This window comes from Lygodium microphyllum, chromosome 13 (genome assembly GCF_053477565.2).
Source record: "Lygodium microphyllum isolate KBCC chromosome 13, Lygodium_microphyllum_v1.1.10, whole genome shotgun sequence".
NCBI classification, from domain to species: domain Eukaryota; kingdom Viridiplantae; phylum Streptophyta; class Polypodiopsida; order Schizaeales; family Lygodiaceae; genus Lygodium; species Lygodium microphyllum.
In genome coordinates, this window is record NC_141147.1 from 64,510,647 (window position 1) to 64,533,569 (window position 22,923).

At 40.3% G+C, this 22,923-nt stretch overlaps 1 protein-coding gene across 3 annotated transcripts in view; it reads right to left on the reverse strand.

Moving 5' to 3' along the window:
- The window catches only part of LOC148026711 (pentatricopeptide repeat-containing protein At5g67570, chloroplastic-like), a 115,057-nt gene that overhangs the window by 22,485 nt on the left and 69,649 nt on the right, over window positions 1-22,923 (reverse strand). For 2 of the 3 annotated variants that reach the window (XR_015692880.1, XM_087691195.1), the window contains exons 5-7: window positions 17,597-17,710; window positions 17,366-17,459; window positions 17,129-17,286 (exon numbers count right to left, since the gene is read on the reverse strand). Coding sequence is in view for 2 of the 3 variants with exons in the window: in XM_087691195.1 (XP_087547321.1) it covers window positions 17,129-17,286; window positions 17,366-17,459; window positions 17,597-17,710 (366 nt within the window). In the remaining variant the exon portion in view is untranslated. Of the gene's footprint in view, window positions 1-649; window positions 2,801-17,128; window positions 17,287-17,365; window positions 17,460-17,596; window positions 17,711-22,923 lie in introns of those variants that run through there. The other variant, XM_087691196.1, reaches the window with a different exon arrangement.

Consider the following 22,923-nt stretch of genomic DNA (forward strand, 5'->3'; position numbering starts at 1 on the left):
CCTCTTGGGAGGTGCATCCACAACCTAAGAAGGATTATTAAGGGTTATTATGAGAGTATTGTAATGAGGAGATAATGTATTATTGATAGGAAGAGAGAGAGAGAGCCAGAGATAGCAAATTCTATCAAAACAGTAACTGTATATGAGAGATTGAGAGAGAGAACTATGAAGACATTGAAGATGAATAATATGTGATTGATTTCCATTCAAAGATGGTGTATTCTTTTGTGTTCTTTGTTCTATTGATGGATTCTATGAAGATGTTGAAGATTATGGTTGATTCTATCAAATCCGTAGGAGAAATCTACTATGATACTGCGTGAAGAATTATTCTTTTCTTTGTTTTGATGATCAAAAGAATGAAATAAATGCTTGTTGATGTTACAAGATAGATTTTCTTGCAAGAGAATTCCCTTTTAGTTGGTGTTCCTCTTGGGGCTCCATGTTTTTGGTAGTCTTCAATAATCTCTCCAAAACACGACCCCAACTTATCACCTGTATCTCATAGAAGAAACTACTAAAGGAAAACTTTTCTTATTCATTAACTCATCTAATTAATCATTTTTAAAAAACCATAACAAATTTGAAAAGAATATGAGAGGTTCTCTTCAGCTTTCCACCATAAGCTTTCCACTCACCATCAATCGCTTGAAAAGAGCTCTCGAACAAGTTATTCTCAATCAGCACGAACTCATCACATACAATTATTACAACACACACAAACACTAACACAACCATCTGAATGACACCTCCAAAAAGAAATATATATCATTAAGAATCATCCAAGATACATTACAAAGGCATCAATGAAGATGATCCCTTTTCAAGGCTTAGTGGTTTCGAAAGCGATCCACAGAGAAGGATTCATCTACAAATGTCTTTGGAAGATTTTGAAAGAACTGCAAGCAGCACATCCTTTCTAGCAAAACAAGGTATCTGCTAGGTAAACATAAGGCATGAAAATACAGGACATCCAACTAGTGGGAGTCAATGTTCACATTGACATTCATACAAAGTTTTGGAATGGCCTTTTGATCTTTATGAGAATGCCTATGCATGTATGCTAGATACCAAGCAAAATGAGCTGTCAATCTCACTGAAGGATCTAGAGATTGTGAATATTGGTGAGCAAAATGAAGATAGTTCTGGTATGCTTGACTGCAGTTATCCAACCATCCTCTGGAAGAGGAAGATCCATCGTGGAAAGCTTCATATAAAATGCCAACTTTTGCAATTAATAGTAGACAAAGAAAGAATAGTCCGAAGGAACATATTCTTGAAAATGCTCAAATGCAGACCATAGCACATCCATCATGAACTGCAATCGTTCCACTTTATCTTGGAATAAAGGATACAAGGTAGCCTGTCTCTGGAGAACTGTCAAGTCCTGCTTTGAGAGAGAAGGAATAAGTGGAACATTAGGGCTTGAAGGAACAGACCGTGACTGTGCCAGTTGGTCTTGCAACTGCTTGATTTGGAAACCTTGTGATTCTACTGTGTCATTAGCAGTCTGTAAGGCGGAGAGTTTTGCATCTAAAAGGGTCTGAAACTCTTACGCTTCATTAGACATCCTCTCGTTCTCCTCTGAGATTTTAGCGACCTCTGATTGGACTCTATTAACTGAAACTTTAAAAAAGATATCTCTTCTCTTTGGGTCTCTATCACTTGGGTTTATTACTTCATCTGCTTAAACAGAACCGCGAGTGTATCTTTAGCAGAGACTAACTCTGATATTACCTTATGCAACTCATCTTTGGACAGCATCAATTCTTCATAAAAGGAAGCATACAGCTGTTGAACACAGGCTGTCACTGAAAGTCCAATTGAACTCGGAATGTATTTACAGAGGAATGAAATGGCATCGCCCGACACTAAACTGTTCAGTGAAGGGACTGATATGCACAAGGAACCCTCTCTACATGCCCTGAACAGGTTGTTACATGTGAGATACGCAGGAAGGTCACTGCCAAATATAGCAGAAATTGTAACCGAAGAAAGAACTCAATGAGCTTTATCTGTCACCCGCTTCAAGCGTTTTCGCTGAATGACCAGGGAAGGAGGAGAATCTGGATCCTTTATATCAATAGGTTCTGACTCTTCTGAAGGTGAAGGGGGAGGTACTGGATCAGATGGAGGAGGTGGAGGCACACCATTTTTTAGGCCTGTGTATGTCAAGAAAGCAGACACGTAGGACCCATTTGTGACATTGGTGACATTTCCCCTGGTTACTTTGATCCATCTTGGTGAGTAGGTAAGTGCTCCAATCAATAGCTACTCTCTTTAACACGATCCTGAAAGTTGTAAAGAGCTCTTTGGACAAGTAATGGGATGGTGTTTTGGCAGGCATAAACCTATCTTGAAGGAACTGGCAAACCAACTTCCACACAAGATCATTGATTACTTTCTTAATATTCAGAATTTCTTTGGTCTATTTCTGTAATAGCTTCAAAATCTCATCATTAGAGAATAGTTGTTGAGTTGTAACAAAAGGCTCTCCTTTGTAGGGAAAAGACAAAGCCTTCCCTAACTTGGGGTATCAATGTCATGGAAGCAACATGGACTAGTCCCGACTTCTTGTTGTATGAGGCAAGGAACTCATCACACATGGATGGATCTTCTGGAATCAAGGAAAAGGAAGCAACAACGAAAGTTGCGAGTCCTGCCTTCACTATAGGCTCAAAAGTGAGTAGAAAAGAGAATCCCTACTAACCTGTGGGACATACTGGATAGGGAGAGAAGCGTGAGGCACCATTCAGATGGAAAACACACACACCACAACACAAGCAATCCAAAAGAATGCCTGCAAAACAACCAAAGGGCTATCAAAAAGAAATCAATTAAGATACGGACACACATACAGACATAGACGTAACTAACCCATTTACCACCCCAGACAAAACACATCCTAGAAAAAATTCGGTATTACCTCTACACATATGCAACCGAAAACTTCATGCGATGCAACAAACAAGCATCCAAATCCCCTATCAGACAAGAAAGAAAAAACTTCACACCGCACCCATAATCATAACACAGACAAATCTAACTACTATAAAAATGTACCTCAAAACCGGATCATAACCTTGGCCATCAGTGTCAACTAAAATACGTTTACACATCCATCCCACGAAGCGTGTTTATTAAAAAGCTAGAAAAAGTGCAGTGAGGGGAAATTATTTTAATGAAGGGGTTGATTTTAAGAAATTATTAACAATTGGTAACATTTTATTAGATTATAAAGCTTAATAAGAAAACGGCGATTCCTTCTTAAAAATTTAATTACAAATTATGATAGTGAAACGGTACTTTAGCGCAACCCAGACTACGATTCCCAGACCGTGTGTCTCAATGAAAATTTCTTAATTAAAAATTAAGCGTGATGTGGAGCATTTTCTTGCCAGTGTGTGCTTCTTCATACAACGCATTCATTTTTATTACAAATTAAGGTGCTCCTTAAGCGCACATAACGCGTGCAAAGTGAATGACTGGTTGATTTTTAAATTATTAAATTGTGTGTATAACCGAATGCGCGTCGAAAATATGGATGAATAGATCATTCATTTTAGCAATTAATTGTGATTAAGGGGGATTGAAAATAAATAAAACTCACAAAATAAATACCTGGTAGGAGTGTGTATGCAATGCCTTGAAGGTGCACAGAGAAGTCCCCCAAAAACAATAAATCCAGTCAAACCAAATCAAATACCACTGACTAAACAAAAAAGAAAACACCTTAGAGGCTTTATTAAATTTTAATGTATTTTTAATTTTTTGATTTTGTGTTTTGTTTGTTTTCTATTTATTGTTTGGCTTGGTTTATTTGGTTTATTATTTGTTTTTTGTTTGTTTGTTTCTTATCGTTTTGTTTTTTAAGATTATTGTTTGGTTTGTTTCTTTTTTTTTCCTTTTTTTTAATAATAATAATTAAATCAAGATATATAGCAAATGGATATATGATGAAGGAAAAAAATAAAATTTCAGCCATGGAGGAAATGACTACCAGTTTTGTTATGAAAATTAGGGTTTTTTTTTCAAAGAATATTTTAACCTTGTATGAAAATATGTTAAAGTGAAAATTTAGTGAAAAAAGGTCAGGAAGGGTTAGTGAAATTGTTTTAGCTTTTTTTGAATTAATTTTTGGATTTTTACTCATTTTAAATGAATTTTATGCATTTTTCAAGTAATTTTTAGATGAACTTTCAAAGTTAAAATTTTTTGCAATTTGGTTGGTTCAATTTCCACCTGACAAATATTTTTAAAAACTGCAAAAATATAGGGAAATTTTTAAAAGTTTTTCTAGAATTTTTTTTGAATTTAAATAAATTTTTTAAATTAACTAAATCAATTAAATGAGATAAATCAAGTTAGTTGTGTAAGTAAAGTAAAATCAAGTTAATCTAGATAAGTCAGGTAAGTCAAAGTAAGTCAAGTCTGAACTAAGATTAGATTAGTCATGGTTTATTAGGTTAGTCTAGATTAGTTAGGTCAATTAAGTTAGTCTAGGGTTAGTTAGTCAAGTTAAGTTAGTCTAAGCAAGTTCTAACTAACCAGGGTGGGTTAGTGGGGATGGAACTAATCTCACTTAGGTTAGTGAGACTAAGTACAGTTAGGTTAGTGAAAACCTAACCCTAGTTAGATTAGTGGGAACCTAACCCTAATTGGATTACTTGCTAACTACAGTTAGATAGGTGAATTGGAGTGGGGTTAAGTTAACTAGATGGAGGTTAATCTAACTAAAGTTGGATTAGTTAAAATTAAGCTAGGTTAGTGTAACTAAAGGAAGGTTAATTGCTAACCTGGCTTGAGTTAGATGGTGGAAGGAGAAGGAGGAGGAGAAGGAAGAAGAAGAAGAAGAAGAAGAGGAAGCACGCGCAATCTCAACGGCCACAGATATGTTTTTTTTTTTTCCTTATTTTTCTTTTTTTTTCTTTTATATTTTCTTTTATGTTTTCATGTGTGATTTTAGTGTGTTTGTTTTTTTTTCTTTGTTTTCTTAGTTTTCTTTAATTGTTTTTTTTTAATTGTATGTGTGTAGTTTAGGTTTTTGTTTTAAATAATGAAAAAAAATAAAAATATAACAAAATAAAAGAACACATCTCCGACTCGTGCGCATGCGCGGGCAGGACTAAAAAATTTTGCAATGATGTGGTCACACAGGCAGGGACAGGAACGCGCGAGGCATGGACGCCACGAGGCGTCTTAATGCGCGTAAAACCAAAAACAAGCGCGTTTACGCGCAAGGCGAGAAACGTCCTTAACAGGAAAAATGATGAAAAATTAATCAAATCCAAACCATTTGTAGAATCAAAAATCCGTACAAAGGAAAAAATGGACCGGGAGACGAGGAAAAAATGTTAGAAACATGCGACACGGGTTCCAGGACATAAAGAGAGTGTTCATATGGGAAAAACGCAAAAATAAACCCGAAAACACATACGGGAATTAATATCGAAAAATCCGCGCATCGGAATGAAGTACGGAAAGAAGGAAAAGTGTGCGAAACAATGTGTCCAACAATCCTATCACGAGAAAACACGGTTTCGAGCGAGATAGGACGCATTCATGTTGGTGAAAACCCTACAAAATGGACCCTAAAATGAACTCGAAAATTAATACGGGAAAAACCGTGCGTCGAAATATCAGGTAAAAGGAAAAATGTCTGGAACAAAGAAATCCACAGGATTGGCGTATCAAAACTCGATGTGGGGAAAATTGGGAAGGGTTCACATGGAAAAAACACGAAAAATGCATTTAAAAACACTCGGAAAAAATAATAACTAAAAATCCGACAATCAAAAGAGGAGGGAGGAAAAAGGAAAAAGTGGAAAAAAGGCTGGCAGGATACGGTTGTCAAATCATACTGGAATTCTGGTGAAAATAGAGCAAGCTCATATGAAAAATTGTGAAAAATAGACACGAAAAAGACTCGAAAACCTGCAAAAATTAATAACGGATAAACCGTGCATCGAAATGACACGGAGTAAAAAGAAAAAATGTTAGGGGGAAGGGGCAGAATAGACCTGACTCATCAGATCAGGGTTCCGAAGCAATAATAATGCGTTCACATAGAAAACTGTCCAATTTACGGGAATTACTTCAAAAATTAATAACTAGAGAACCGTCTGTCAGAACAGGAGTTGGTAAAAATGAAAAATAAGCTGTTCAAAGGGACGAATAGGGCTGTAAGGTTGGATTGAGCTTTCAATGAACGTAAGGTCCATTCGTATGAAAGAAGCGCAAAACCAAGAATAAGGGCAAACCATCAAGGAACAACCCTGAGGACAGGGTGAAAAAGAACGTAAGGGTGAGGAAGGGACCCCATCAGGGTAAAATGAAATCACGGCATAGATGCATAATTAGAACAGGGTGTATCCATGGGGGTATGCAACATGGACGCGGAGGGATACGTCTCCACACTTCAGACCCTAACAGGAAGGGTAAACCGAACTTCACGAATCTAGTACCCGATATCAGACCAACCACAAACGTCCCCACACTTAAGACATAACCAGTACTAAGAAACAGAAGACGTAGGATTAGAAAAACTTGGCCCATATTGCCGAGAAGGAATGTCGACTATCAAGGTTGCGTCTAGTGTCGTTATGTCTGTTGCAAGAGGTAACAAAGTATCTGCACAGCACACGTTCTTCGTCCTTTGTGGCAGGGATCACGCGGCAGCATCCAAGAAGGTAGCTGGTTGAAGGAATCACATGAAATTCGTCGATAGCGAGGAATATTGTACTCAACTCAAGATCACTCAAATCGATTGAAAGAGCAGTCACTCGCCCCATTACTAACATTACTCAAGGAAATAAATATGAAAACCTAGAGCTCACACCCGGTTTAGAAATCGGCAAAGAAATGGTGTAAAAAAAGTATGCCAGGGTGCACAATTGATGGTGAATCAGTGCGTCCAATCCGCCTGGCATAGGTACAAGGAGACAAGCCAAGGAACCTTGTAGTGCAGTGTATAGAACAGAGTGATGTATCATGTGCTGATGGCAGAAACCCAGCCCGTAGGTATATAGGAAAATGGGAACGTACTTGACTCGAAAGGTCGTAACGTCCCTCAATCCTTACCTATCGGAAATTGATTGAAGAAACACCAGTTACGCTCAGCCCAGCCGCCGTCTCACGCTCGGTTAAAAGATATAGAGAGCAGCCTGTTCCTGAAACCCATCGATGTAATCCTCACGGTCGCTTGTGCAGAGGTTATATGCCTTGTGCGCATTTGATGGTGCAGTTGTGCATCCCACCCTGTGCTACTAAAATCTCAGAGGAGAACGAGAGGATATCTAACAAAGCGCAAGAGTTTCAGACTCTCTTAGATGCAAAACTCTCCGCCTTACAGACTGCTAATGACACAATGAAATCACAAGCTTTCCAAATCAAGCAGTTGCAAGACCAACTGGCACAGTCTTACGGTCTGTTTCTCCAAGCCCTAATGTTCCACTGATCCCTTCTCTCTAAAAGCAAGATTTGGCAGTTCTCCAAAGACAGGCTACCTTGTGTCCTTTATTCCAAGATAAAGTGAAACGATTGTAGTCTAGGATGGATGTGCTATGATCTGCATTTGAGCATTTTCAAGAATATGTTCCTTCGGACGATTCTTTCTTTGACCACTATGAATTGCAAAAGTTGGCATTTTACATGAAGCTTTCCACGATGGATCTTCTTCTTCCAGAGGATGGTTGGAGTGGGGCTTGGTCTCCTGAGTTACTCACAGAAGTGGCCCGAATGGTGTTTGAAGATTCTGTCACGACGGATACCATGTTGCTGTCATACATGTATGTACGGGGAGATCTGTTGATTTCAAATGAAGTAGATAGGGTTGGTATGTGGGAGATGTAGTTTTAGAAGCTGTTTTGTATGTCAACTATTTCGAGTTGCGAATAGATGACATGTTCCAGAGTTACTCCTCAAAAGTGGCTACTTGCCTTGAGAATTCCTGGCACTCAATGATTGATTCTGTGGTCCTGAATCAACATCAGAACACAGCTTCTACCTATGTACAGAGCACTAACTGAGGGTGGATCTCTTAGCTCACCTTTCCAAAAATAATCCATTTGATTCAACCTTTTTTTATGCCTATCAGAGAATATCTATCTAAGGTCCCTTTGTTCCTAGCCTACTGTATTACCAACAAATGGCTCACCGCTATGATACCTATCTTTCCCTTTATCAAACCAATTCAACCACAATCTTACCCCTTTTTTTCCACCTCAATCTTTTTCTCAAATTCCCATATTTACCTATTGCTCTTTTATCGAAGAGTATTTTTCCCTTCTCCACCATGCCCTTCTCTATCCATCCATGTACCTTCTACCTTTTCTATTTATCAATTAACACCCTTCCTAACTGATTCTCTAAAATTTTCAGCCACTCCTTTAATCTATTCCTCCTTTTATGATTTTGTCTACCCCTCTCTTCATCCACTTTTATTTATTCCACTTCCATCTCTTGCCACTTCTATCTCTCAACCCCCTCAGTTGGTTAGTGAATATAAAAGGTTTGATCAACAGATTTCCAGAAGACGAGGATAGAGCTTGACTGATTCTCGTACAGAACCTCAAATAAACTAGCCAATAATTCCAAGAGATTGGACAACTGCCAAGCATACTAGAACTACCTTCATTTTCCTCACCAATATTCACAAACTCTAGATCCTTCAGTGAGATTGACAGCTCATTTTGCTTAGTATCTAGCATACATGCATAGGCATTCCCATAATGATCAAAAGGCCATTCCAAAACTTTGTATGAATGTCAATTTGAACATTAACTTCCACCAGTTAGATATCCTATACTTTCATGCCCTACGTCTCCCTAACAGATACCTTGTTTTGCTAGAAAGGATGTGCTGCTTGTAGTTCTTTCAAAATCCTCCCAAGACATTTGTAGATGAATCATTCTCCATGTTTTTGAAACCACTAAGCCTTCAAAAGGGATCATCTTTATTGATGCCTTTGCAATGTATCTTTGATGATTCTTAATGATATATATCTCTTTTTGGAGGTGTCATTCAGATGGTTGTGAGCACTTAGATGGTTCTGATGATGATGATGATGATAGTGATGACTCATCATAGATTTATAGGTCTCTCTTTTTTTTGTATCACCTATCATTGTATCCACATGCATGATACTACTATGACACACTAGAGTCTAGATTCTAGTTGTATCGTATATTTTACACAGCCCATACAACTGCAATGGTCACCCTCATGTATTCATCTTATTTTGAAATAAAATGGCTATTTCCACTTTAAACATGTATTCTATCATTTAATGATTTATGGTTTTTTTAATTATGTTAAATTTTTTCGTACTAATATTGTACCATACCTTATAAAATCATAAGGTACCATTTTGTGCCATATTTTATCATATCATACCATATCATACCTTTCGTACCTGGCAACTTTGCTCTACCTACAACTTACAACTATATAGATAGCAGTGGATATATCATACATGAATGATTATACAAATAAGAGAAGTGTGGGCTTCAGAGAGAGAAGGTTGGGAGAAATTGTTTGAATCTCAAATAACCTAATCTCATGCGAGAATCCTATTAGTATAAGGAACATTTAGCTCATCCCAAAGTGCACTTGGAACAGAAAAAGATATATCCATTAAGTCGGTGCCTTATGGTACTAATATGTAAGATACAGTACCCAAAGTATGGTATGGTATGAAACCTTTCATATATAGTACTAGTGCAACTATGGAACTTCAGAGAGAGGGAGCGGCTAGAGAGTGAGAGAGAAGCTTGTGTGTGTGTGTGTGTGTGTGTGTGTGTGTGTGTGTGTGTGTGTGTGCGCGCACGCGCGCGCGTGAGAAAGAGAGAGAAACGAGAAAAAAAAAGTTGTAGGTTTGAAGGAGAGTGGTAAAAAAGTGTTTATTTTTTCATACTAAATCATATTGATACGTACCATGTCATACGGATCAATCCGTGCTACATATGGAGACAACCCTTGTACCTACCCTTTGCATTGCATGATCATACTGATCTTTGTAAAGGGACACTTTGACAAGAGCACAATTTTGCCACAAGGAACACTATCCAAGCAGCACCTGTTGCATGCGCATTCTAATCATGTAGCATTACTCCATGCATCTGCGTATAGGCTGAAATGCCTAAGGTCAAATAATGGGGGTGAGTATGTCTCTAAAGCCTTTGAGCAATTTTTTTATGAGAGTGGTATTGAGCGTCAATTGACCACCCCATACACACCACCCCAAAATGGTATGGTTGAACTCATGAATAGGACAATTCAAGAGCAAGTTCACAACATGTTTACCACAGCATTTTTAGGCTAAGACAATTATTACTATTGTACACTTTATAAATCAGTCGCCATGTACTAATCTTGACTCACACTAGAGAAAAGTATGATTTAGACAACCTCCCTTATATGCTCATTTGTGTGTCTTTGGTTGTGAGGCTTTTCTACCATGTACCCAAGAACAAGCACAATAAGCTAGATTCTAAGTCTAGGAAATGCATCTTTCTTGATTATGGAGATGTATGTGAGATGGGTTGACACCTATGGGATTTGCAGGCTCAAAAGGTTATACATAGCCATGATGTTGTTTTCCATGAGGAGAAAATGCATAAGCAGTCTAAGCATGTCATAGAGGTACGCAAGGTGATATTTCAAGAGGAGCCTCATGTTACTGTGTAGTCCACTAGACAACCTGCAACCGCCCAGGTCTCTGATGCTCCACATGATATGCAAGCCCTACCGCTAGCTTTGAGGCGGCACCTTTGAGCCGGTCTACTAGAGATAGATGACAGCCTGCACGGTTTGAGCCCTGTATGGATTATGTTATGGTGATAGATATTGGTGAGTCTCTTTCTTATGACGAGACCATACGCAGAGGTGGTAGTCACTCTTGGAAGAGGGCCATATAGTCAGAGTTGTTGGGATAAAGGCCCGCTTTAATCTCCATGTATAGTATGCGCACATAGTACATGTGAATGCACCCTTCCATGCCCTAAGTATAAATACATTTTATTGTTTGTGTACGAACATATTGGTTGGTACACTCATATTGCTTCATACTTTCACTCAACTCTCACTCTCATCAGCTACGACTCACTCTCACACTCTCCTTAAACTTTTATCACTCAGTTGAGTTCCACAACAACTGGTATCAAAACTTCAAGTTTCGCATGCTTCCCGGTATCTTACAGGATCAGCCAGCAATGCTGACGAACAGCAGCAGACAATTCGAGCCCCTAGCGACCAATGTATCGCACAACTGACACGACGGGTCTAGCGTCGGGCAGGCACAATGGTCGTATGACGTGCGACAACGCAGTCAAGCAACAAGGCAAGCACACGCACAGCGTGTCAAGCAAGACGAGACACCGTGGGCTGAAGCGCGCGACTAGACAGAAGCGGCCAGTCATGTCGCATGACTAACACGACAAGGCGGCAGGTCAACGGACCCCCACCCCCCCCTTCCAAACCCCCTGTTGCGCACCCGCTCGTCAATATTCTAGTTAGAAATTTCTTCTTTACTTTTTCTCATTACTTTCCCTAATGGGAGTTCACGCACTGGAGGCACATGTCAGATATCTGTGCAAATCTGGCCTGAAAATTTGGGGCTTCTTCCAGATTTGACATTGTTTATGCATGTCAATGATTTTCGAGTTAGAAATTGCAGACATTGCGTGCGGTGACCTCAATTAATTTGGGGATTTTGACAAATTAGTCAAAATTTTGCTCTTTTGAGTAAAATTTCTTGATATTGGATCCCATAAATATGGGGCTTTTCATGTATTGGCAAAATTTTGCTCACCTAGGTCCAATTTGCTGACATTTATGCAATTTTGGACTTGAAATTTTTAAGGATTTGCGCAGAATTTGGTAAATTTCTACATTTTTGTCCATGTGGTGGCTGGTTCATGTACAAATAGCAGAGATTTATTCCTCATTGAGAAAGAACATCGATGTATTTTATTGATTCAGCTTGTGCTTCTGCAATTTAGTGTATTTACTCTTGTGTTTGTGATAAAATGGCTGCAACTTCTTCTAGTTCAGACATCAAGAGTTTGATGGAAATCAAATGGTTTGATGGTCATGGCTTTGACCTTTGGAAAGACCATCGTATGCAGGGCATTTTATTCCTAAAGGATTGTGAGGATGCTTTGCATGAAGATAAACCCGCACTAATGTCTGATCCAGATTGGGCCACAGTAAATAAAAAAGTTGTGACTTACATAAAGATGGGTGTCACTGATGACATGTTAGCAGACATTAAGGGTTTAGATACAAGTTATCCAATATGGGAGAAGCTGAAAACTACTTATGAGATCACCACCCTTGTTAATCAAGTACATTTAATGCGCAAGTTAGTGAATATGCGACAGGATGAGTCAAAGCCTGTAGCTGAGCACTTAATGCACTTACAGGGATTCTAAATCAGCTCAAAGATGCAAATTTGGACTTTGATGATAAGTTGAGGGCATCCTTTTTAATCATGACACGGCCTGACTCTTGGGAGACCTTGGTGGTTTCACTCCACAACAAGAGTATGACTCCCTGCAAAAGAATCATATGTGAGATTTGGTTCCTTTGCCTAGTGGCAAGCATGCTTTACCATGCAAGTGGATGTACAAGTTGAAAAGTACCCCTGGAGCTACAAGCTAGGATACAAGGCCAAATTGGTTGCTAAGGGTTTCAAACAAGAACATGGTGTGGACTTCAATGAGTTTTTTCTCCTGTTGTGAAAATGACTACTCTACGCTTGGTACTGGCTTTAGTAGGTCAACTTGACTTGGATATTTATCAGATGGATGGCAAGATGGTTTTTCTTCATGGGGACTTGCATGATGAGATTTACATGGAGAAACCTAAGGGCTTTGCAAAAGATAGCACGGAACACCTAGTATGCAGATTGAGGAAGAGCCTTTATGGCCTTAAGTAGGCACCTTGGAAATGGTGCCGCAAGTTTAATGCCATTACACATTCATACGGGTAGTCCTGCAATGATATGGATCCCTGTTTCTACACGAAGAAAGCTCGTGATGGCAGCCTTATGATTTTGATCCTCTATGTGGATGATATGTTGATTGTTGGAAGTGCTCATGATGAGCCAGATGGCTTGAAAGGCCAGCTCAAGAAGAGCTTTAAGATGAAGGACATGGAAAAGACATGGGATACAGGAGTTGTGGGATACACTGACTCTAATTATGTCTTCACCTTTGTTGAAGATGTTGTTTCTTGGATGTCCACGATGCAAAAATGCACAGCCCTATCTCCTACAAAGGCAAAGTATATTGCAACCACTAAGGCTTGCAAGAAGGCTCTCTGGTTAAGCCATCTGATGGCTACCTTGGCATGACTAATGTGGCCCCTACATTCCATTCGGATTCTGAGTGCTATTCAGCTAGCCTCTAGAGTATTAGTGTTTAATGAAAATGGAATGAATGAATGCTGCAAATGGAGAAACCATATGACGGTAAAATGAGTTTTTACGTGAACGAATGAATTGTATCTACAAAGGCACACAAATATTCTCTAGGACCATGCACCATTTAATGAAACGTTTGATAATTTGCATGTTTTGGGGCCCTTTTAAAGAGCTAATCGATTTATAATGCATTTTTTAGCTCAACATCCCCTCTCAAGACCAAAACTAAAACCAAAAAGGGAGTCTAAGCATAGATCAAGCCCATAATCACTTTGATGCAAGATGTGCTTGTGGATGAATTGCCTAATTGTTTTTCCCCCCTTCACACCTACATCTAGGATGCATGCAATCTCTATTTTTGCATTCCTTTGCGGCTCCCTAATGAAAGATAGTGTGCTTGAAATACCTCAATGAGAGTGGCTTCTTTCTTAGGCCTCTTGGACCCAATTGTAGTAGCAATGAAGGCTCTTGATGCGAAATGGAAATCGGAGGAGTTGATGAATCCCTCCATAGTAGCTATAGCTCAAGGGGTGGCAGAGTTGATGTACATACGTCGGGTGATACAATCTCCTCTTGACCTTGGGCACTACCTATGGACATCTTGCCGGATGCCTTTGAAATGGGAGAGTCCATAATCTCATCAACCACTGCTTGATGAGGGATCTTCAGAAACGGGCCGCATTCTTCACACAACTTGGATAAGTAGATGTGAAACCTAGTCACACTACTTTGGATATTCCCACAATACTTATAATTCTATCAATAGGCATTGATTCTATTAGCAGCCATCTCAATTTGAGAGGCGTGTAAGGCAAAGGCTTCTTAAAGAGGCTTAGGCATTGTGATATAGACTAAGCATAGATAGAGGAGGTGGTAAGAGAGAGAGGACAAGACTCGAAAGGAAGGTGGTAAGAGAGAGGTAGGGGAAGAGGAGGTGGGTAGAGAGGTGGAGGTGGGGGTAGAAGAAGAGGAGGTGGTAGACAATAGGGGACAAGTAGAGCAAGAGGAGATGGTAGTCCATATGAAAGAGGTAGAGGTACAGGAACAGCAAGTGGTAAGAGAGGAAGAGGAAGAGGAGCTTGAGAGGTAGAGGTATAGAGCTTAGCGCTTGCTTGAAGTTGAGGTGAGAGCTTGAGCCTTGAGAATTAGAGATCAATCTTCAAAATAGACAGCTTGAGGATAAAGTTTGAAGTGTGAGAGTCCATTTTTAAATGAGGGCTAGGAAAAAAAATGGCTGAAAAATGGTCAACAACAGACTGCAACAATCCAAAAGATTAAAAAAGGAGTCAGAAGTCAAACAGACACCGTTTTCAAACTGCCAACAATCAAATCTTTATGGTTGTCGGACAGATTGGATAGATCCGGCCAGACTGGATGGATTGGATGAGATGGGTCCATATGCAGATGGGATGTAAACCCGACCTTGCCAAGTAATTGTCATTAATTGTTGATCCTAATTGTGTTTATATTTGCCATACATTTTATAGCACTCAATGGGCAGCACATCTCTCTCCCCTCGTACGGAACCTTTTTGGGCTTGAGAGGGGATTTTGAGCAACCAAAATCCCACCAATTAATTGTGGCACTACCCCTAATTTTGCTCTTCATTAGCAGCCCCGACAAGGCATTATCTGTTTTCATTGGCTTTTATTTTACATGGTAGGACAAATGCCCCGAAATCCCCTATAAAAGGGCATGTTGTGGGCATTCATCCTTACTCCCACTTATTCTTCATTCAGATCACATCACTCCTCTTCTCACCCTCTAACTACTGCTCACACCCATTCCGGAGGACATCGCAGTTTGTGGAGGTTTATCAGAGTGCTGCACTACTGTCCACCTGGTCTCTATCAGCAGGCAACCTGATTGGAAGCTTTGCAACTGTGGTGTTCTCACCGTCCACTGGCCACCCTGCTGTGCATGTCATCTGCCCATGCTGGTGACCTGGTCCAGACCCTCTACTACAGCTTTCGCACAGTCAACTTGCTGTGCAGCTGTTCAAGGTGATCTGCAAAACCCTGCATTTTGCTGCAGTAACAGGCTGCCCAGTATACCAGCAGTCTTCATCCAGCACTCTTCTTCTGTCTGGAGGATTGTATCTGCTGCCAGACCTATATTTTCTGGACAGGCTGGCCACCATCTTGTTCAACCCTCCAGCTATCTTCTTTTGGAGTGCTAACATCATTATCAGAATAGCATATTCTGTGTTTCTAGCATTCAGGGATTCCTATATTGCTGCTATCTTTATCAGGAGCACAAGGACTGTGTTTCACTGCCTTCAACAGTATTGCTGCCCATGTTGCCGCCGGTCAAACCGGAAAGCACAATCTTTTTCGAGCCTTGTTCGACAATGTTGACTCGTCTCCACTCACCTCAGTAGTACTGGTCTAGGAGACAGGGAACCTTGAGGCTCCATTGTACCACCGTTGTACATGATTCATTATTACATTCCTTCTCTAAGTTTCTATGTTATTTATCTGTGTCTGCCACACACTCAGTGTTCCTCCCTACAAACCCTACTGTTTCTCCACACGTTCCTAGTTGCCAAGTAGTACATCCTCTTACAACAAGATAGAGATTTGGGAGCTCCTTGGGGATCTTACAAGATGGCATATGTGGAAGGGAGGTGTGAGCTAGTCTTCACAGGAGTGGACCCTGCAGCCTATACTATGGGGGCAACAAGAACATTCTAATTTCTAGGGATACTTCGACCACCAACAAGAGCTTTGACAGGCCTTTTTTCCCACTTGGGGACCACCACAGCCTTCTCGCTCATCCCTCACAGAACACCCTTAAAGATATAGATAGATTTTGATGTTAACTCTTTAGCTCCAGCTACTTTGTTGAGCCCTTGACTTCTTTGACTTTGAGCAATGCAAATAAACAGTTTTTTGTGCAAACCCAAAGAAAAAAGAACAAAAACAACTCTAAAAGTGAGGGCACCTGAAAAATCTTTTGCACAAGTCATCGAGTGTCTGAAAGTGACACATCTTGACACTTGCAACATGCCAGCCATGTGACATGTGGCGGCTACCACAGCTGTAAACAAGGGTCTCTCATATAAAAAAATCTTGTATGATGGACTTGTATTACAAGCATTCAAGAGGTAATCTCTTTTATGTGTATTTCTTAATCCCAACTTAACTAAGTGATCATTCACCTCTCATTAGGCCCCAATGCCAAATTCATGCCAACATTAGAATTTCTTACAAGGGTACAGCGTGACCTCTATCAAAGGCTACACATTGCCTAGGTTCTTACAAGGGTACGGCGTGACCTCTGTCAAAGGCTACACATTGCCTAGGTTAACATTTTTCTAAGTCTATAAAGTCTTAGGGCACCTAGCCTAGCCCGGCAGAACACCAATGGCTTGAAGGTATGTCAGAATAGCAATGTGGGCCACCTGCCAGGCTACATATGAAGATGGATAGTGGCAATGCAATTCAAGCATCTCTGCAACTAAGTTGTGTGGCGGAATGGTGACAACATGGGTTGAAGCTTGCTTTCCACATGACTTTCTTGATTAATTAACAATAAATTGTTTGAGCAAAAGAACTTTGCAAGTACTTTTACCAATGAGGAAACAGACTGCTGAGTAGAACTCATTATTCATATTCAAATACAGCAAATACATTTCCCTAGGGAAAAAAAAAACAGGAAGAATTACAAATACAGTTTTCTAAGAATCAAAAACTGGGAACCAACCTGAACCAGTGCCTCTTGCAGTCTCCCAGCTATACACAGACTGCATGCAAGTACATAATAAACACTTGCTGTTGCAGCAATACCCAACTTTTGCATGTTATGGAAAAGTTCAGTTGCTTCATTCAGTCTTCTAGCTTTCCCAAAAATCTCTATTAAGCCTGAAATAAATCAATGGAGCTTTAAGTCAGTCTGAGAATTATGTAATGCTCCATATATTCAGAAAAACCAAGTTCCTACACTTATATGTCTGAGCATTGGGAAGGAAGCCTGCCCTCTCCATCCTCTTGTAATACTGGACTGCCTCATCAAACTTTCCTGCTTTCACCATTGCCTAGCATAAAATATGAGACAATCAAGTTTAGGTGCAACTCCCAGCCTGCTGGCATACAAAATATTATAGATTGCTGGATCTGATTCTGGTGTTTCAGATTTTGAGCAGAGAACACAAAGATGTTCTTGGAACTAAACCTCTATAGTCAAACCATATGTGGCACCATTTGGTTTGATATTAGATCTCTCTATTCGTTTCCAAGTCCATTGTATACCCGCCCATTGTTTTGTAGGTATGCAGGCATTCAAAACCTTCAAAGGTAGAACAAGCGTCAGATTTGTGGAGCTTATTTTGAGAAACAAACAAAAAATGCATCTGCAAGACATTCTTTCAAAGCCCCTACCATGCAGCAGAGCAATAAGAGCCCACTAACTGCCTGAGCTCCTGTGCCTACTTATCACAACAAAATGGTACCCAAAGACACTCTTGTACCTACAGCATTGTGATGCAAACATGCTGTTGAATATTTTGTGTTGTGCCTCTCTCTACAAATGCAAGCTGGCACAATAATACAACTTTTATGTGAGCAGCAACATATAACTACTTCTGATACATAGAGCAGCATATCAGGAGCCGAGAGATGTCTATCACTAAATTTTTGTCATTTTTGAAGATTTTTGACGCATTTCACCTTAGCAATTTTGTTTCCAAGGCTCATTTGGATCCCTCCTTCCCAATCGGGTGGTATATCCAAAACAGGGAACATCCTTAGGCATCTCTACACAGGGATCTCCCCAAACTGACTGCCCTAGGTCCCATTGTAATCTCTAGAAAGGCCTCAAACCTTGGAAGAATGACACTTGACTGACTGAGGGTGAGGGCTTTGAAGATATGCTAGGGTTTTTTCTAAGGAAACACAAAAAGTACCACCATGACTGAAACACAAAGACTCAAACAAAGACATGCAAAACTCAAACCCTAAACGCAAAATGAAGAACACACAAACACAAACAGAGAAGAGAGAAAACTTTGAAGTGAATGAATGAATGTTGTAAATGAAGCAAAGAATATACAAGATGCTCAAGGGCAGAGCTGTACAACAACCGGTGGCTCTCGAGCTAAGGGAGGTGTCGATGTGTACTGTCCAACGAAGATGGGACTTCAGTGCAGTAGCCACCAAGGATGATGAAGAAAAGTGCTGAAAATACAAAAACGACATGATGAAGATGATGGCAGATTATCATCGGCAGCTCTGGAAGGCTACGTGACAACATAGACCACGTAGCAACAATCCTACAAGATAAGTGGAAAGGGACTGATGGCCAAAACCTACAAGACAAGTATAGGGCTGAATGGTGGGCGACCTGTCTATTTAATAGTTGTCAAAGGATCCTTCCAAATTAGGGTTTTGCATGTGGAACATAGAAACTTCTAGAACCACTCCCCATTTAATGAGGTTTTTGGCAATTTACATGCTTTGGGGCTCTTTAAAAGAGCTAATCAGTATGGAATGAATTTTTAACTCAATACCCCCTCTTAGGCCCAAAACTCAAACTAAGAAGAGACTGCAAGAAAAGCTCAAGCCCATTTTCACTCCAAGGTATCCCACCCCAAAGCAACCACAGCATAGGACAAAAGGGTGCACATCAGCTACCCAATGGCCGACCAAGACTATAGAGACAATGGTTATCTTACCAAGGGAGTCCAACTGATCACCCCCGAGATGCCAAGAAGGCATCAGACAAAGGATGCTTGTAGGCTGCCAAGTGGCCTGCAAAGGCAGATGGAACCACATTGAATGGTTTTTCTTTTGGGTGGGTAGTGGAAAATAGCTATGGTTACAGCCTTTCAATTAACAGTGCCCTGTGGGAAGAATGAAAAGGGATGGTTAGATCCAACACATTACAAAACAAACAAGCAAACCCAACCACTTGTGGGTGTCATAATTCATTTTACGAGGGAAAAGGAGATGAAGGATGATAAGCTGGTGGTGAAGAACTGCCAGTGGAGACAACCCAAGATCCACCTAAGTCTGCTCCATACAATGAGATGCAAAGTAAGCATACTACATGAAGAGAATGTGCATGTACCCCTGAGAGGCCAATAAGGCATTAGACAAAGGGTGCTTGTAGGCTAACCAGTGGCCTGCAAAGGCGGATGGAACCACATTCAATGGTTCTTCTTTTGGGTGGGTAGCGGAAAATAGTTATGGTTACAGCCTTTCAAGTAACAGTGCCCCGTGGGAAGAATGAAAAGGGATGGTTAGATCCAACACATTACAAAACAAACAAGCTAACCCAACCACTTGTGGGTATCATAATTCATTGATGAGGGAAAGATGGATAAAGAATGGTAAAATGGTAGTGAAGAACCGCCGATGGAGACAACTCAGGATCCACCTGAATCTGCTCTACACAATGAGATGCAAAGTAACATGAAGAGAATGTGTATGCATCAAGTGCCACTTGGATAGTGTCCCTCTTGGGAAAATTGTTCGCTTGCCCAAGCACCCTTTACAAAGATTATAAAACCATGCAATGCAAAGAAGAAGGTACGATGGCAACTAAGGATTCACCCAAGTGTGCTTTGCACAATGAGATGCAAAGTAGTATACTACATTATGAAAATGCACATGCAGCAGCTGCCACTAGGACAATGTCTCTCTTGGAGAAATTGTTCACTTGCCCAAGCGCCCTTTACAAAGATGATGAAATCATACAATGCAAAGGAAAAGGTATAACAAGGGGGATGCCAATGTCGAAGAAAAGTGCCAAAACCTATAGAATACCAAGAAAAGGTAGGAACCCCCTCCCAACCCTCGATATAGAAGAGCAAGGTAAAAACTCACCCCCATGATAGCATCAAGAGAGATGCTACACGATCCACCTCGAAAGGAAAAATCTCCATACTACTAGAAGAGCAAATCTCTTTGAAAGATGAAACCACGAAAGGAGCAATGTGCATCCCATGTCCCCAACACAGCATGGACTGATGCAAACTTACACATTATCCCTACACCAAAATACAAAACCCTATAAGAGACCCTCAAATCTACAAAACAAAGGTTAGAAGTGAGATGCTCCAAAGCAAAACAAAAATGAGAGCTAAATGAAAAAACAATGCAATGAGTGTGTATGTATGAGTGAATGCAATGGAAGATTGAAGAAGAGAATACTAAAGATATGGCCACCATCGCGCATACATCCATTAGTAGCAGGTCATTGCCAATGATACGCCAAACATGTAGTGGTCCTAGATGAAAGTGAAAAGGATGACCTGAAATTGATGCAAAAAGTGCAATGGGGAGAAGCTAACAAATCAATCAGCTAATCCTTCATGGATACTAAAAGATATAGACTACCAAGACTATCCACGTGCCACATATTCGACAACCCCTAGGGCAAAAGGAATAGATGGGGCAGCATCAAAAGGCATAGCCCTACTGGACTGTCCAATAGGAGTGGAGGGAATCATAGCAGTCTGTTGAGGTTTCTTAGGAGGAAGACCCTCAGTCTTGGCACAACACTCGTCGTCCAAATAGCCCTATCTTTGATAGTGTATTTAATGCCAGATGGGTTTTGATTCTTTGTTTCCGCAAAGGAAGGGTGTCACCCTTGTTTTGGATTGCCTTCACATCTTATAGGTTCTTGCCACCTCTGGTTTTCCCTTACAAAGAAGAGGTAATCAAACCCCTCTATAAATAACAGTAGGTGGAGGACTTCTTGTGGACTTGATCGTGGAACCTAGCATAATACAAGAATTGGCATTCAAACTCATAGAAGGTTGACAATCGAGGCAACAAGATAATGTGCTAAATAAAATGAAAGTATTTTTCATGCAACTAGTTTAAAAAGAACATAACCTAATCATCCCCTGACTTCGAAGAAATGGAAAACTCCTGAAGGTCAAAGTCGAGATCGATATATTGAGTGCAATCTTGCACCGCATAGTGGTCAATGAGATGATTTCCACCCTCAAATGTGAGGGAGAAATGCTATAACTGAGAGTGAAACTCAGGAAGCAACCCCTGCATAAGCTTAACATTGGTTGTGGCATTACGGTCCCTCCATTAACAAATGTAATCAAGGTAAGCTAATCAAGGGTCCCACATAGGGTCTAGACCAATGACCAAATCCCAAGTCCCAAAAGTCTTAAGATTCAAGCACTTGTTGCATGAAGTTCAACCGTTGAAACAAGTTTTATCCGTGAAGGCATTCTTGGTCTAGCAACAAGAGTGGTAATGCTGTAAGAACGAAAATGTGGGTCGCGGGAATAGGGTGTGTAGGGTGGAGGGTGGAGAGTGGAGTATACTTGGGAATTAACCCCAGAGTGCCCGCCATGCATACATGAAGTGTACACAGTGGATCCAAAGGTGGGAATGGACTGACTAGGCATGGGTATGGTAACCACACGAGTAGCACATGGAAGACAAATGAGGACATGTGGAGCAGAAGATGGAAATCCCACATTATGAATCAATTATCTGTCATTTGTGTACCTCACACAAAGCCAAGTCTCCATAATATCCATAGAAAACTCTTTACAAGAGTACCACCTCTAATACCATGTGAAGATATGCTAGAATTTGCACTGAGAAAACACAAAAAGTACAACCGCGACCGAAATGTACAAACTCAGACAATGGCACACAAAGCTCAAATCCTAGATGCAAAGCGCAAAACACGAACACAAAAGAGAGAGAACTCTAAAGTGAATGAATGAATGCTATAAATGAAGGAAATAATGTACAACATGCTCAAGAGCAAAGCTATCCAACCGCCAGTGGCTCTCGTGGGAGTGGACTAAGAGAGGTGTCAATGTGTATCATCCATCATAGACAAATCCCCAAGTGCAATAACCACTAGTTAGAGTAAAGGCTAATGAAGAAAAGTGTTGAACATACAAAAACGACCTGATGAAGATGATGGCACTTCATCACTCGCAATAGTGAGAGGCTAGGCTATAGCGTAGACCATGTAGCAAAAAATGATGAGGGTTGGATAGCTAGTGGAAGAGGATTGATGGCCAAAACTTGCAAGACAAGGATAGCGTTGAGTGGTGGGCAACCTATCTATTTATAGGTGTGGAAGGATCCTTCCAAAAAAGGATTTTGCATGTGGAACATCGAAACTCTCTAGAACTACTCCCCATTTGGTGACATTTTTGGTAATTTACATGTTTTGTGGTGTTTTATAGAGCTAATCGGTATGGAATGAATTTTTAACTCAACAAGGGCAGCACATTGCTCATAAACAAGGCAAAGGCAGGGAACTACTCCAACCTGAAATGAAGATCAGACCACACAGCAACAATTTGGCCAACTTGCTGCCTCTTTGACAAGTACACTAAATCATGTCAACAACAAGCTCAATATGGTGAATTTTTTCATTTCTCCATTATTCACATTCGAAGATTGTGCTTGTTGTAGTTTAATAGATGTCTAGTAGACTCAATGTTATTTCCTTCTCCACCCATTGTGCCTGTGAAGGCTTGCTAAAGAACTTAAACTCCATGGCTATGGCCA